General features: G+C 38.7%; 1 protein-coding gene across 13 annotated transcripts in view; it reads left to right on the top strand.

The window, feature by feature from the left end:
- The window catches only part of RANBP17 (RAN binding protein 17), a 310,517-nt gene that overhangs the window by 278,648 nt on the left and 16,658 nt on the right, over positions 1-15,211 (top strand). For 11 of the 13 annotated variants that reach the window (XM_072756619.1, XM_072756618.1, XM_072756617.1 and 8 more), the window contains one exon: positions 4,184-4,350. The exons of the other annotated variants lie outside the window; for them this stretch is intronic. In XM_072756619.1, the coding sequence (XP_072612720.1) occupies positions 4,184-4,350 (167 nt within the window). The remainder of the gene's footprint in view (positions 1-4,183; positions 4,351-15,211) is intronic. 13 annotated transcript variants of the gene reach the window in all.

The following is a 15,211-nucleotide window of genomic DNA, read 5'->3' as shown; positions in this document are numbered from 1 at the left end:
CCACCAAAAACATGCCAAAGATGGAAGCTATGAATTAGCCAAACAAAACGATGGGCTTGGTGTTTAAGGTATTGGGACAAGCCAGGAAAACACGTGGAAAGTGAAAAGGGGAACATGCTGTGTGGTGGGCACTATGTGAGTCTTTACAGGCTTCTTGCTGATTTCTCATAAGATCTTGTGAAGTAGGTGTGGCAAGCATGTTTTACCGAGGTGCAAATTGAAGCTCCAAAAGGTCAAAACATCTAGAAAATATAGATTCAAACCTAGACCCACCTATTTCAAAACTACTACACCACCCATTCAGACCTTCTGTTTCTGAAATTTTGAGCCCAAGCCAAATGTTAGCTCAGCCCTGTTATCATTCTCCTGACCCAGTTAAGCAACTCTTTCCTCTACAGTTAACTTTTCAGAACATCGTTCCATGATGACTCTTGGTGAACAGAAGGGCTATTAAGGATGCATGAGCTTCCTGGGGAGACTGGGTGCAGGAGAGAAGGAGCATTTGGTTGTTTCTAGTGCCAAACAACAAGTTGCTGGAGAGGACAAAGTGCCTATCTGGTTTAAAAATTGTATCTAACATTATCTAAATCATAGATGAATCCTTACAGGATTCTGAATACCAAGAGCTAGGACAAAATATGAAAATTCATGACTTCTGCTCATCCTTTTATGTCAGGAGAGTTTCATTATTTGAATCTCAAATAGTAGCTTGAGCTGCAAATAAAACCAATAATAATACACAGTCCTCAGCACTATTCATTCTGTTTTTGATCAAATGGCCCTTGATCCTTATGATTCTACACCTTTCAATCTACCCTAAACTAACATTTAGCCATTTCGAACTCCCCAACCGTAAATCAACCGTAATGGAAGCTCTTCTTGCTTTTACTGCAAGGATATATGCTCCAACCTTCATGTCTAAAGTGTTTACCTGGCTTTTTCATAGCTGACTCAGTAGATTGGAACCTTTTAATGCAACCTGCATGGCATGTGGTCACCAAATCTATGTGAAGTCTTTATAATTTTTGTGTGATTGATAGCATATTGTTCTTCACTGGTGAGGGAAACCATATCTATTTCCTGACTGCTTCCTTTTGTAGATATTAAGTTACTTAATCCATTTACTTTCATGATTGGGACTTCAGACGTAGAAATGTGAAAGAGAAAAGCAACCAAGCTCAACAAGTCTGTGCCTGACTCTTAGGCCCACATGTTTTCCACTGCATTATATTACCTCCTGGAATTATACAACCAAAGCTCCCTTTTCTACAATGTAACCCAATTAGTGGGGGAAAATAAACAGTTAATCATTCAGTCAAATACCATAGTTTTGGGAGAAAAAGAGCTCCTTTCTTCAAAGGAAAATATAGCACCACAGTTTGGTTACATATATAGCTTCTATAGCTCCACAGTTCCCAGAACTATTGTGCCTACCCATCTTTTAGACCTCCATACAACCCCTCCTAGTCCTGCATCAGCTACCATTATCTCTGATTTTAAATGCATTCATCTATCTGTATTTCAGAACTTTCCCCCAGACTACCTCTATATATAAATTTATATATTTATATATATATATTTATATATATATTTATATATATATTTATATATAAATAAATAGAAATATTTATTATGCCATTCTCTCTGAAACAATAAATATGAAAGAGTTTTTAAACTCTGGTGTTATACCAGTTCTACTGCTATAGTATTATTACTAAACACAACTCAGGACCTACTAAAACCTTTCTCAGATTATATTTAGAGGAATTAGATTAGATTAGAAGAATCTGCAATTCTTCAGAAAGATTATTCTTTAATTCAGCTGATTAGATTAGATTAGAAGAATCTGCGATTCTTCAGAAAGATTATTCTTTAATTCAGTGCACTTGTTTGTTTTTTTAAGATTTTTATTTATTTATTTATTCATGAGAGACACAGAGACAGAGGCAGAGACATAGGGAGAGGGAGAAGCATGCTCCCCACGGGGAGCCGGATGCCGAGACTAAATCCCAGAATCCTGGGATCACGCCCTTGGCAAAGGAGGACACTCAACCACTGAGCCACTCAGGGATCCCTGTGAGTACACTTCTAATCTAAGAAAGGCACACGTGTCTCAGAAGCTCAGAGATTATAAGGAGGTTAATGATTGCCTAGGGAGTTCATAATCTGCTGCTTCCCAGCCCTACTCTCCTAGTCCACATTCCTCAACTGCGTCTGCCATTTTGGCCATTTTTTGAAGCTTTTTAATTGTTTCTCTCACAATATTTCTGTTACTAATCATAAACTCCTCAGGATCCTGTCCAGGTGTTACCAAAAAATCAAGGCAGTGTCATGCTATGAATCATAAATATAAACTTTTGGTTAAGCTACTTAACCTCTGAGATTCATTTTTCTCATTTGAAAAATGCAAATAACCACACCTACAATATACAAAGCGGTTATTAGAAGTAAGTGAATAATAATTTTCATGTACAAAGGAGATAATAAGTGGTTGCTGTATCATGTTACTCACTTGCCTTTAAAAGAAAAAGCCTTAAAAAATAAAAATAAAATAAAATTTTTAAAAAGCCTTAAATAACACCTCTGTTGTCTTTCAAATTAAATGTAATGTCTCAGCCCACTATTGGATGCCCTTGAGGAAGAGCTCCCCCTACTTTGTCACCCTTCTGTCTTATGACTCCCTATACATTGTTTCACTCAAACCAAAAGTCCTGCTCCAGAATACAGCCTCCTCTTTTCATTGTGAGAACAAACTAGTAGTAACATCATCTTTTGAGCCCCTTGTGTTTTAAGAAAGTATTTGATGCTTGCATATATTTTTAGTCAATACCTAATTTTAATATCTACTTGATTTTAGTGGTTAAGACTCCAGCTCCTTGGAATCCCTGGGTGGCGCAGCGGTTTGGCGCCTGCCTTTGGCCCAGGGCGCGATCCTGGAGACCCGGGATCGAATCCCACATCGGGCTCCCGGTGCATGGAGCCTGCTTCTCCCTCTGCCTGTGTCTCTGCCTCTCTCTCTCTCTCTCTCTCTCTCTGTGACTATCATAAATAAATAAAAATTAAAAGAAAAAAAGAAAGACTCCAGCTCCTTGTTTATTTTCATACAGTAACTCCACAGTCATCTAGCCATGTGGCACTGGACACGTCACTTAATCCCTCACTATTCTTGTCTGTAAATGCAAATAATAATAGTAATTATTACAGTGAGGATAATAATATAACTATTATTATGAGGATACAAAACAGTAATTCATGTAACTAACACAGTAAATATCAGCTGTTTTTGTTATATGAGAATTTCTAGTTTTCTCATTCAACTCTGCAAGATATTTTACAAATAAGGAGAAGGGTTGAGTGGCTCTTTCGAAGTAACAAAATAGGAAGTAATTGGAAAAGAGAAGATTTGAAACCAGAGCTGACTCCAGAATTCCTGCCTTCCCACCACACCATGTGCCTTGTGCTGATCTCTCTATCTGAAAAATGTTCTTCCTTATACCTAACTAAAATAACTTTTCCAGGTTCATCTCAAGTTCTGTCTCCTTCAGAAAGTCTCTGTGATCCCCATCCAAATATGATGTCTTCCTCAAAATCCTCATAGCAGGGACTCCTGGGTGGCTCAGCAGTTAAACTCATCTGCCTTTGGCTTAGGCTGTGATCCCGGAGTCCTGGGATCGAGTCCTACATTGGGCTCCCTGCATGGAGCCTGCTTCTCCCTCTGCCTGTGTCTCTGCCTCTCTCTTTCTGTGTCACTCATTTGTGCCCAGCATTGTGTTCCAGTAACCTATATACTAAATCATGAGAGCTTTGACAACAAGGTAGGGGTTACCCCTGAAACAGAATACTTTGCCCCAGGTCTACACCCTGTTTCGTCTGAAGCAGAGCTCTTTGTACCCAATAGATATTTAATAAAATCACTTGAGTTAAACAGAGGGTCATTAAGGCCACAAATGGAAAATTCTGTCCAATTCAATCCAAGAATAATTTACTAACAAGTTTTTATAGCAGGTCCTGTAGTAGACACTGGGTTTAAAGAGAGAAGCAAGGCAAAATCCCTGCCCTCAAGGAATTTAGTTTGATAAAAGTGCTTTGAAACCAGAAAGTTTTTTTTTAATTGGAGGCATTATAATCAGATGAAAAAAACACTTCAGTAATGCGAAGGAATTCTCATTTATTGTTCGTACAGATACAGTTGTCTCCTCCAGCTGCTGTACCAGTTTAGACTACATCGTCACCTACCTCTTCAAGCACATAGCAAAAGAGGGCAAGAAGCCACTTCGATGCAGAGAGGCTACCCAGGCCGGTCAGAGACTATTACATTTTATGCAGCAAAATCCAGATGTCCTACAGCAGGTAACTGGTGGTTGGTCACCTAGCTTAAGAAACAGAGTTTCCCAGACCCTGAATATCTCTTAGAGTAAATGGTCTTGTCAAGGCTCTTTACCAGTTATTCTCTAGGAGTATTTTCCCAGAAGATAGAGTAGCACACTAGCCCCACCTCAAGAAATCTCTTAAGTCATTCATCTTCTCCCAGTGAAGCTAGAATGCTAAAAACAAAAAGGATAGCTCTTCCAGAGGGCTGAGAGAAATAAAAGGCAAAGCCAGAACTAGAAACAGTCAAGCTCTGGTTTCTTTCCTGGAGCCTCTAATAATGTCTTCTTAAGTTTGCCCTGTAAGTACTCTGGTACATCAGGAAACTGCCATTTGCCTAGCTCCTGGGCGGTGCCAGGGAGCTTTGCTGAGAACCTCCCATTCATCATACTGCAACTGGTCTTCTCCTCATTAAGATAAGAAATCAAGATTCAGATAGATCATATTCTCCAGAACATTTAAGTAATAAATGATAAAGCCACAACTTCTTTTATTTTCAAATGTGCTTTGTGAGTGGCTAATATGAATTAGGTCCGAGTTTAATACTGTTTTTGAAAAACTCACTTCTGCAAATCACAGTAACGGCATGCATAAAAGTAAATAACACATGCCAGAAATATTTCAAAGAGAATAATAATACCATTTTTCTGTGGTGATACCATCACTATGATATTTTCCAGTTCCACTAACTGTGGAAACTTTATATTGCTTCCAGTTGTTTTAGTTTGCCAATATTATCTTCGTAATAGTTTGTGGTTTACAAATGTAAACACTTTCAAGAAGGTCATTAGTCAACAAACAAGGTGCCTCTTGAGTAAAGAAATGATGAATGTACAATGAGCTAGCTGTGGATGAGTTTTTCTTCCTGGCCTTTTTTTTTTTTTTTTTACACAAATCTTCAAATTATATAAACTTATCTTTGGTGATGTCTCAGTTAACCTGTTGTTTTCCTGGCAAGGAGGTGCGTAATTAAGATTTTTGTGTAACTAGACAATGTACTGTAGGCCTGTACGTATTTGGTGTGACCCTGGAATTGTTATGACATGTTGGTGATAAAGAGTAAAGAGAAGAGATACGTAGCACATGTATTGAGGACTTTCTGTGCACAAAGTGCAAGAGCCACTGAGACTCATAGGACATAATTTCTCTCCTTGAAAAGTTTCTCTCAGGTGGGACAGAGATGATTGATTAGTTATTAGGTAACTAATCAGTTACATGGTAATTTGATTAATATAGTGGTGACAGAGATTGGCACTCTGGGTGAGGACTTTCAGAGAAATCTTCTCATTTACACCCCCACAACAGCCCTGAAATATGGATATCATCATCCCCGTTTTACAGACGAATAAATTGAGACACAGAGCAGCTGGGAAGTGGAATGTGAACCAAGGTCTGTTTGGCTCAAAAGCCCAGGTCCTTACCACTTACATGATTGATTTTCAAGAGCTTAGATGGTAGGGATAAGATCTCAGATTCACCAGAAATGACATTTTAAACTATATATTCTATCGAGATTTGGGTGTACCCTTTCTTCCCCTCCCCCACCTACCCTGTAGTAGCCTCTAATACTGCCAAGTATTCCTGATGTCTTAGGGTCTGGAAGAGCTAGACCCTAATGACTCTGATACTGTCAGGAATGTGTCATAGCCCTCAGGTGTTCTGCAAGGAGAAGGCTGAAAACCACAGATTTAAAGCATGTAGCCAGTGGAGAAATAAATGCCCATGGATTGGCCAGAATTAGACCCAGTCCCTACCCCACCGTGGCAAATGATAAGTCCACCACTAGATCCCTCTTGTCAGCACTCAACTTGATCACAATAATGTCCCATAAACTTTGGTAGAAACTTTCAGGTTGGTAGATTTTACCCAAATCAATAGGCTGTTATCCTAGACAAATACCATCAGACCATGCAGATCAAGTGATGTGGTTGTACAGGAGACAATCAAGTTTGTTTTTACTCAGAATTACCATGCATTTGTTGTTTAAGTAATTTCTGTATGTTAATAATACTTAGTAATCCTTTACTTTATAAGAATATGACTCAGTAGTGATATATCTTTATTAACAGTGGAATACATTCTATTTATTTGGAATGTAGGCTTTCAGATAGCATTTTAAATATTAATGACTGGTCTCTGGTAGTCAGCATAAATATGATTTGCATTAGCACTAGGTTATATCATCTTGAGTGCCTCTGATGTCAACTGTTGGGTATAGTAATATCTGACATCATCTCCTTAGGTCACTGACAACTTTGACCTCTATTCTTATGCACAGTTTCTGTCGTCTCAAAAGCTCTTTTGAATTGATTTGAAATTTTGACTCTTCCCTTTATGAGGCAGTAAAATTGATAATTATTCAGATGGGAACTGAGCGCTGAGTGAAAAATCAATTCAACCCGCTCTCTGCTGCGTATAAAATTACTTCTGAGTCGGCTGGACTGAACGGATGGCCGGAGTAAAAGCAGCAGGCAGGAGCAGTGGGAAGAATTAGCTGGACAGAGCTAATAGCCTGAAGGGGTGGACTCAGAAAAGAGGGAGTGGGCCAGTTGGGGGTTATTATGAGCAAGGATGGGCCCCATTGATCATCTGTTTACATCAGCTTTCCAAGACCTTATAAATCAGCCCTGAAGAGCAGCAGAACTCAAGATTCGGCATCTTACCAGAGGGACTTTGTATTAGATTATTCTCATTTTCACACTCAGATGAAAAGTGAGCCATTGATTATTCATTGGTTGCCCATTAAATGCTGTTTTTATAGATGATTTGCCTATCACTGAAGGTAATGAACAAGGTGGCTGCTTTATAACTCGAGGTTTCAGTTTTCAAGGCATCTGTTTCGGTTAAGTAATGCCTAACCCTATTAAAAGAAATGGGTTACAAATTGCTTAACAGTGCTGAAAAACTAGACCCTAATGACTAGTTGTGCTTGGAGTTTAGAGAGGATTTGTCAGCTCTTTAAACTGATGCAATGATACTGCAATTATTTACTAGTTTGAACTGTTTTCCCCCCAACCTGGATGTATATTGCTGGAAGGGTAATTGCATGAAGGGTGTCAGTTCCAAACTGCAAAAGTTTCTCTCCTCAATCCTCCATAGCAAACAAAGCATGAACCCACATTTAAAAGGTTTTCCAACATCCTTGCAGGACTTTCGATTGGTGTACAACAGCCTGGGAAGCCTAGTTTCAGCACCTCTCACCTGGAAATGCGCTAATTGTGACCCCTTATGTAGCTTTAGATCTTCAGTGTTTTAAAAATATTCTCCAAATAAGCCCTCTTCCATAATCTGTAAACAAATCTAACTTTGCTACCATTAAATTTAGTCCATTTGAAAATCCACTGTAATTAAGTGAATCTATTGCAAATAAGAATTACAGTCTCGCCAGCATTCCTTGGACTTAACAACTGAGGAAAACCCAGTTTACATATATTAAGAATAAATATTCCCCATGTGTTTTTATGCCATTAGAAAGATAAACTAAGACTTTAAGAATAAGCCAATAGTAACAGTGATTAGGCACCGATCTGCTACAGTAATTTGGAAAATTAAATTTCTATGTGAATTCTTTTCAGTTTTATCTCTGGTCATGTTAAGTGTTTGCATCCATAAGCTTTAGATCAGCATTCATTTAGTTATATCACAGAGGGAAAGATTTGTCCAAATTATGTAAGTGGAGGAGTGTGTCTTGTAGAATTAGAGGGGCAGTTCAGAGATGTGGCTGATTCTTTTTCAGATTATAAGAATAGGACACTGATACCAAATGCTTCTCTAAATCAGAATTGCAGCTCTCAGGAAGTACTCCAGAAAGATGGGCACCCTCCTCAGAAGTAGAACCAGGACTATGTGGTGGTCAGTGTTAGATTATGCCATTAACTTACTAACAAGGGATTTTTTAGCAATGATATTCTCAAAAATCTGAATACATTGAAGGGAAGAATTAGAACATTAAGGTTTGAATTTATCTCACCCTCATCTATAATAACCCCCTCCCCCTCCCAAAAAAAGTTCTAATTATGATTTTATCTCTCTTTCACTCCCACCTTCCCTTCCTCCTTCAGTCCCCCCGCCCATCCACCCCCAACTTGGGATTTAACGGCAAATTGTGAAGAGCTGTCAGGAGCTATAAGACTCATACTTGAGTAGGGGTGTATGCTGAAGGAACATTCACCCGTTTCCTCAATCAGTCAGTCAATCAATGAAAATTGCTTTTGTTTGGTGCTCTTCATGACATGCATCCCAAAGTGAATTATAGCAAAAGGGAACTCATCTGCTCTTTTCTCATTTTTGTGTTTAGATTGAAATGATACTGCTCAACATTTTGACATACCATACAAGACATCTTTCATACTTGAGATTTCATTCCCTAATACTAAGTAGGAGAAAGTACAGTCGCCTATTTAACTGATATTGAGATTTTTGCCTATAGAACCTCAGCAGCACTCTCACAGTGGGAAACACTTAAGCAGATGAAGTATATTCATGCCTCTCATCCTCTTAAAAATAATTAGCTAGATTTTCTATTGTTAACTAAAGATATTTCCAGTGGACCCTAAATAGAAAGTGTGCCCTCCACATGACCCATTAGCTCTGTCTCATGGATTTGCCACTTTATTAGCAAAAATACGGCTGTAGATTGGTACCAAAAACACATTATGAAGGAACATTCACAATTGGATCAGAGGACAACATGGATATAGAAGTTTTAAAGGAAGCCAGGATTAGGTCAGTAGACACCAAAAGTAGGACATGGGAACTCACATTTCAGGACAGAACTGGTTTTTGCACATGCTGCCATGATCTTGGTCGTCTTCACAGTACTCTATGCACGGGCTGTATATTTATTTCTAGGGGGAAAAATAGGCAAAATATAAGCACTTACTGTGTACAGGCACTAGCTTAAGCTTTTTACATATGCATGTAATATGATTTAATCATTATAGTATGTCTGTGAAGCACTGCTACTATGATTGCATTTTGTAAATATAGAAACTAAGGCACGAAAAGATTAAGTAGGTAACTTTCCCAGTTTCACACATAGTAAGTGGAAAAACTAAAATTCGGGCCTGTTGAACTCTAGAGTTCACATGCTTAACCACAAAGCTATAGTTTGTTGGTGGCTACTAATGTGAGGTAGTATGTATGTTTTCAACACTCACACTGAGGCAGGTTGAGCTTTCCAGCAAGTCCCACTGGGGCCATCCTTAAGGTAGAATGATTTAGAGCAGTTATCCTATACCCCAACTTTGTACTGCAGCAGGGTGAAACAGATGGGCAGTGACCTAAAGAGACAGTGGGCAAGGGAGAGGGAGGTTGTTTTGCCAGCTGGTACGAAGAGTCTTGTGCTTCCCACCATCACTGAGGCAGAGCGAACAAACATTCCTCTCCTTTCCTCTACACCCACAACTAAGCCTTAATTCTATAGCCTGACACTGAAAATATAAAATGGAGTGGGACGTGCAACCTCAAGGAGGCCAGAGTCTAATAGCATCACTATCTCATTATGTTCCCTTGTTCCTTTCCTTCAACGTCTTTGAGGTAGCTCTTGAGGTTTGCTCCAACCTCGTTTTTCTCAGAGGCAATATGGCAGCTGTGAAATGAAGATGGGGAAGCAACAGGTGCTCTGTATCCATCCTCTGTACCCAGTGCATCTCATCTTCATCCTCACTCTTACCCTTGACTCATTAGTATAGAATGCCAGTTGTCACCTCTTTCTGGTTGCAAACAGCTTCTCTTCTCTAAAAGAAACTTCTACTATTGGGTACCATTAGAGCTCTTAAGAGCTTCTCACATTAGCAAGTCTCAAAGTGATAGCTCTGAGCATCCCTCTCCCTATCCTTTCCATTCTACAAAGTATCACAAACTAAGGTACCTTAGAGAGCAAAGCAGAAAACTCGAAACTTAGGAAAGAAACCTAAGTTGAGTACACATCCTGGTCCTATAGCAGGAGCCTCCACACAGGGCCAGCTCATTCTTACCCTGCAAAAAGGTAGGACCCAGTGTTACCTCCCTCCCAAAGAAAACCAGAAATCCAGGTTTTTAATGTTGACCACTGACTGAAAATTTAAAATGAAACAAAAAAGGAGAATGCTCTGCAGGCCAGTGCTATATGTCTGGTTACCAGTTTTCCACCAATGTATTATGTAATCCTAGAGGATTTCAGAACTAAGATCTCCCCAAGGCATGATCCCTGATATTTCTCGCAGCCGTCTCATGTGGCAGTGCTGATGTTTGGGTAATTTTTGAAGCACACTTTTTTGATTACTTGTTTAAAAAGGATGCTGTTATTTTGCTCTTACATTTGATTCTATACATAGGTCTCTATTAAAATTTAAAGAGGGCATTTATTTACATTTGGGTAGTGTCTTTGCATACAGAATGGATGCATTAAACAGGCAATGAAACTCAGTTAACACCTCCCAAACATTTTTCCCCATTTTTTTAATCTTGAAATAACTGTATTTGTCTGAGACAAATATTAAAGTTCAGTTTGGTCAAGTAAATGTGTGTGTGTACATGCAATCTAATTACTAAATCAGAATATCAGAGAGGACCACGGTTGGAGAAAAGTAACTAGGCAACAGCCACATAACAAAAGTCCAGAAGGGAGTAAAACACATACAAATGATGAATTTGTGACCACCACCCCTAAAAATTAGGTTAGAAAGTTAAAGTATGTAATAAGAAAAATAGAAAAACATAGTTTTTTTATTAAAATGGCATCTTATCTGTGATACTATAAAATCATGTATCCATCTTTAGAAAGATGATTCTAGTCCAAATTTTTTTGTTATATACCCTATCTTTGCCATTTTGGTTGTATTTTTATTATGGAAATATTTGTTGAATGACTACTTCAAGTATAACCCAAAAAATGGTATTTAAAACAGAAAAATCAGTTAAGAGAAAAACCTATTCTTGATTTATGAATCATCAAACTATCATCAAAACTGTAATAATCTGTCTTCAGTGGAGTACTTTTTCTTCCCCAAAGATCCCCCAGCTTGATATTTGTCTCAGCATCTAGCAGAGTCTAACACTTTGTGATGGTCAATGAATGTCTGCAAAACAAACCCCCTAAAATTAATTTGCAGAATTACAATCCTTAGGCAATGACTTTAGGCTTCAAATCCAGCATGGTCACAGACTGCTATGTAATAAACGAGATGGTAATGCTAAAATGAGACTCTGTGTTTATATACTATATAATGAGCCTGCTGAAATTCCACAAGAAAATTTCATCTTAAACATGGGTGAAGAAAGGAATAATCACTTCAGGTATAATTTCAAATGGTTAACGGAACAGAGAAGTGTTGTTGTTTCTTGATTTTTGTTTTTTTTTTTTTTTTTTAACTAGGACATGTGTTTTTCTACCTCTAAGCACAGTTTAAAGATGTAATCCATTGATGGCATAACTTGCCTTATTAATTGAAAGGGACGGAATCTACCAGATGTAGCCCAAACCAGCAGAGAGTTGGGTGACTAAGCAACAGCAGAGACACCATATTGAATGAGCCAGAATTCAGTCTCCAAGTCATTTATTTCAACCAGTGACAATACATTGAAGCTCCTGTGCCTCAGCAGTGATTGATGGTTTAATATCATATATAATTTTTTTTAATGAAGGAAAAACCATTTAAATATGTTACCATTTGCACTGGTATTCTCCTATGTACATAACTGCATTTAATCATTATGGGGATTGTTTTTATACTTGTGTAATTTGTATCCAAGAAATAACTGTCAAAGCCATCTCATGCTGTTGCTGGAAATGGTACAGTGTGCTTCATACTTGAATAGATTCATTCTTCCCTGCACATAATTAAGAGTGTTGGAGCTCTCCCTGCCACCACATAGGAATTCCATGTTTACATTTCTGAGAATGAAAAATTAGCCACAATGTGCTTTTTCAAGTTCCCATTTTCTGGGGCTATGATATTTAAGTACCTTAGTTCTGTACCAGTGTATGATTTGAAGAGTTTGATTTTAGGACTTTTAATATTAAAATGCATAATAAAATTTTATTATCTAATTACAAGAGGGTTTAGCCTCTTATTAAAGTTGCTAAATCAGGCCTAGATTAGCATCATAATAACACAGTTTGACATGGAATACTCAAAAGTCAAGTTCGAAGGAAGGGACAGGGTTTTTTGTTGTTTTAGAGGGTTTTCTCCTACACCCACCCCTTGCACAATATAACAAGGATGAAATGCATGTATGGAAACAAACAAGGAGCAATTTGGGACGCTGGAGAAGGAGTGGAGGTGTCAGCCTAGGACGGTACCCTTAGGCAAGGCAGCTGGTATATGTAGCCTTTTGTTTATCTGCTACTGGTTTATGTAGCCTTTAGGCCGGCACCAGAAACAATCACTCCTACAGGGTCAGCTGCTGGTCAGAAGCAAAGTAAGAAAAGATTTTGCGTTCAAACGCACAGCCATAATTTCTGTACAGCTGGCACCTGCTACTGGTGCACAGCATGAAGGTGAAAGGTCAAAGAGGCAGTTGTTCAAAACTCAAGAATGGCTTAAAGGGACTTGTAGATTAATCTGCTTTATTAACTTCTGTATATTAGATAACTATTGCTGTGAATGACAGTACATCTTTTTTAATAAGTCGCATCTCTTTCTCTTTTAAATTAGCTTTTGAGTAATGAATATTAAATAGAAAGCATTTCAAGGGTAATTAAATGAAAACAGAATGATGTCATTTTACAATTATATTTGTATGTTTATAGAATAGGGGAAGTATAATGTTTTCCAAAGAGCTAGAAAAAAGAAAAAGAGCCAGCTCTTCATAAAGAAGAATTTGAAATAAGTAAGTCACATGTCCATTAGTTTTGTATTTCACCTAAAATATATGATGTAGTTTGTGACTTAGCATGAAGTCATTGGGTGCTAGTGGCTTGATTCAGCATTCCCAGGGGCTCCAAGTATTTTCTTTATGAATTAAAGTGACTGCAATCTGTCACTGTTCTTTTATCTACAGTTGAGCCCAGTTTTGCTATGTAGTCTGCAGCAAATGTTCTCAGAATAGCAAAGGAGTTGTAAAAGATGAACAACAGCCATACCTTTACCTTCATATTCATATAAAACAGATAGAGAACATTGCATATGGAAAAAAATGCAGTTTTACACAGGTTTCACCCAAAATAATTAGGCATGCTAATAACAAATCCTTCACTCAGTATGGCAAATGGCAAGCAAGATAGTTTTCAGCCTCTTCATTAATGGTGATTGGCATAATTGGCTATCATTATAAATTAAAAGTTCCCTAAATGTATCCTTTTTGAAAGCCTTTGCAAGGAAAATTTCTAATCTATAGATCAAATACTGACACAAACTCTAGGGAAGTGCTCACAATCTGTTTTCTTCTACTTTTTCTTTTTTTTTTTTTAGAGCAAGAGCATGTGTGTACGTGTACAGGATGGGGGGCAGGGGAGGGAAAGAGAGAGATAATCTTAACCAGGTTCCATGCCTAATGCAGGGCTCAATCTCAAGACCCTGAGATCATAAACTGATCAAGAGTCAGACACTTAAACGACTGAGCCACGCAGGCACCTTCATAATCTGTGTTCTAAAAGGATGGTTTTGTCTGCTCTCACAAATTCTGCAGATGATATCTTTTTATGCTGACACAGTGCAGGTAACAGCAGTTAGTCTATTTCACAAACAGAAGTTATCCAGGATTAGCACTCCCCAAGTTATAACACAAGTGCAGTCTTTCTACTCTGAGCAGTGTTTCTGTGACACGTGAATATGACACCTGAGGCCATCTTCCTGTGTCACACCCAAGCCATCCCAGGGCTCACCAGAAAGATCCCCAACTTGTATGGACATCACAAAGAAGCTAATTATCTTGACCAGAAAAGATTAAGTTAGAAGTGCATCCTCACCCTACCACCCCGAAGTGAAAGAACTTCCACACCTCCTTCTTAAAGATCTAGACTTTCCCTCCATCCTGTAATAGAAGCCTTATTTCCTGCAGGGTTGCTAAGACCTAAGAGGTCACTATGGAGGAGCAACCTCAGACTCAGATGATGGTGGTGATGAATGATTATGATGAGAAAGAAGTGGAAATAATTATCATATGCTAGGCTCTGTTCTAAGTGCTTTTATATATGTATTTCTTATTCATATTTGTATTTGTATTCATAAAGTTGCACTGCTTTGTGAGGCAGATACTCTTTTCTACATTTTACAATCAAAATATCATAACTGCGGCTTCAAGAAGTCGGGGAGCTCAGTCACTATCATGCAGCTTCTAAGTAGCAGCACCTTGTGCTCTTAACTACTATACAATACTATTTGACCTAGAGACAGGATTGGTAGAACAGGAGGGAGCAGGGTGGGACACCCCACATTCATTCATGGGTCAATCCTTGATTAAGCCAAGGGCCCTTCCTTTGAAAACTGATTAGACAAGAAGTAAGCACTTGACCCAGGTTGGCTCACTGAGTCTTCTTCCCTGGACTTAGAAACTGGCATTTAGAAGTTATTGGTCAGCCTCTGGTCTTCACTTGACTTGAAGACTTGAAAAACCAAGAGCCATGTGGCTGCTGTCCCCTGCTGCATTGCGCAGAGAAGTCGATGACAAGAGAAAAACTTAGCTGGCATGCTGGGAGGATCTTGAAGGAGGCCAGAGAAAGACTGAGAAAGACTCCACAGGCCTTCCTGGGGCCTTCCCGGCCACCGAGTGACCCAGCTGCACTGCCTAATCCAGGGATCCTCAGGTCACCCCATTTAGACCTGAGTTTTGTCTGTGGTAGTTGCTGTCCTCACAGCCAAAAGATTCCTGACTCAGGGAAGTGTGAGGACAAAATGGACAATGAGTATAGACTCACTTA

The sequence above is a fragment of the Vulpes vulpes genome, chromosome 4 (genome assembly GCF_048418805.1).
Source record: "Vulpes vulpes isolate BD-2025 chromosome 4, VulVul3, whole genome shotgun sequence".
Classification (NCBI taxonomy): domain Eukaryota; kingdom Metazoa; phylum Chordata; class Mammalia; order Carnivora; family Canidae; genus Vulpes; species Vulpes vulpes.
The sequence above is the reverse complement of the archived record's forward strand: the minus strand, read 5'-3'. Positions and strand labels throughout refer to the sequence as shown.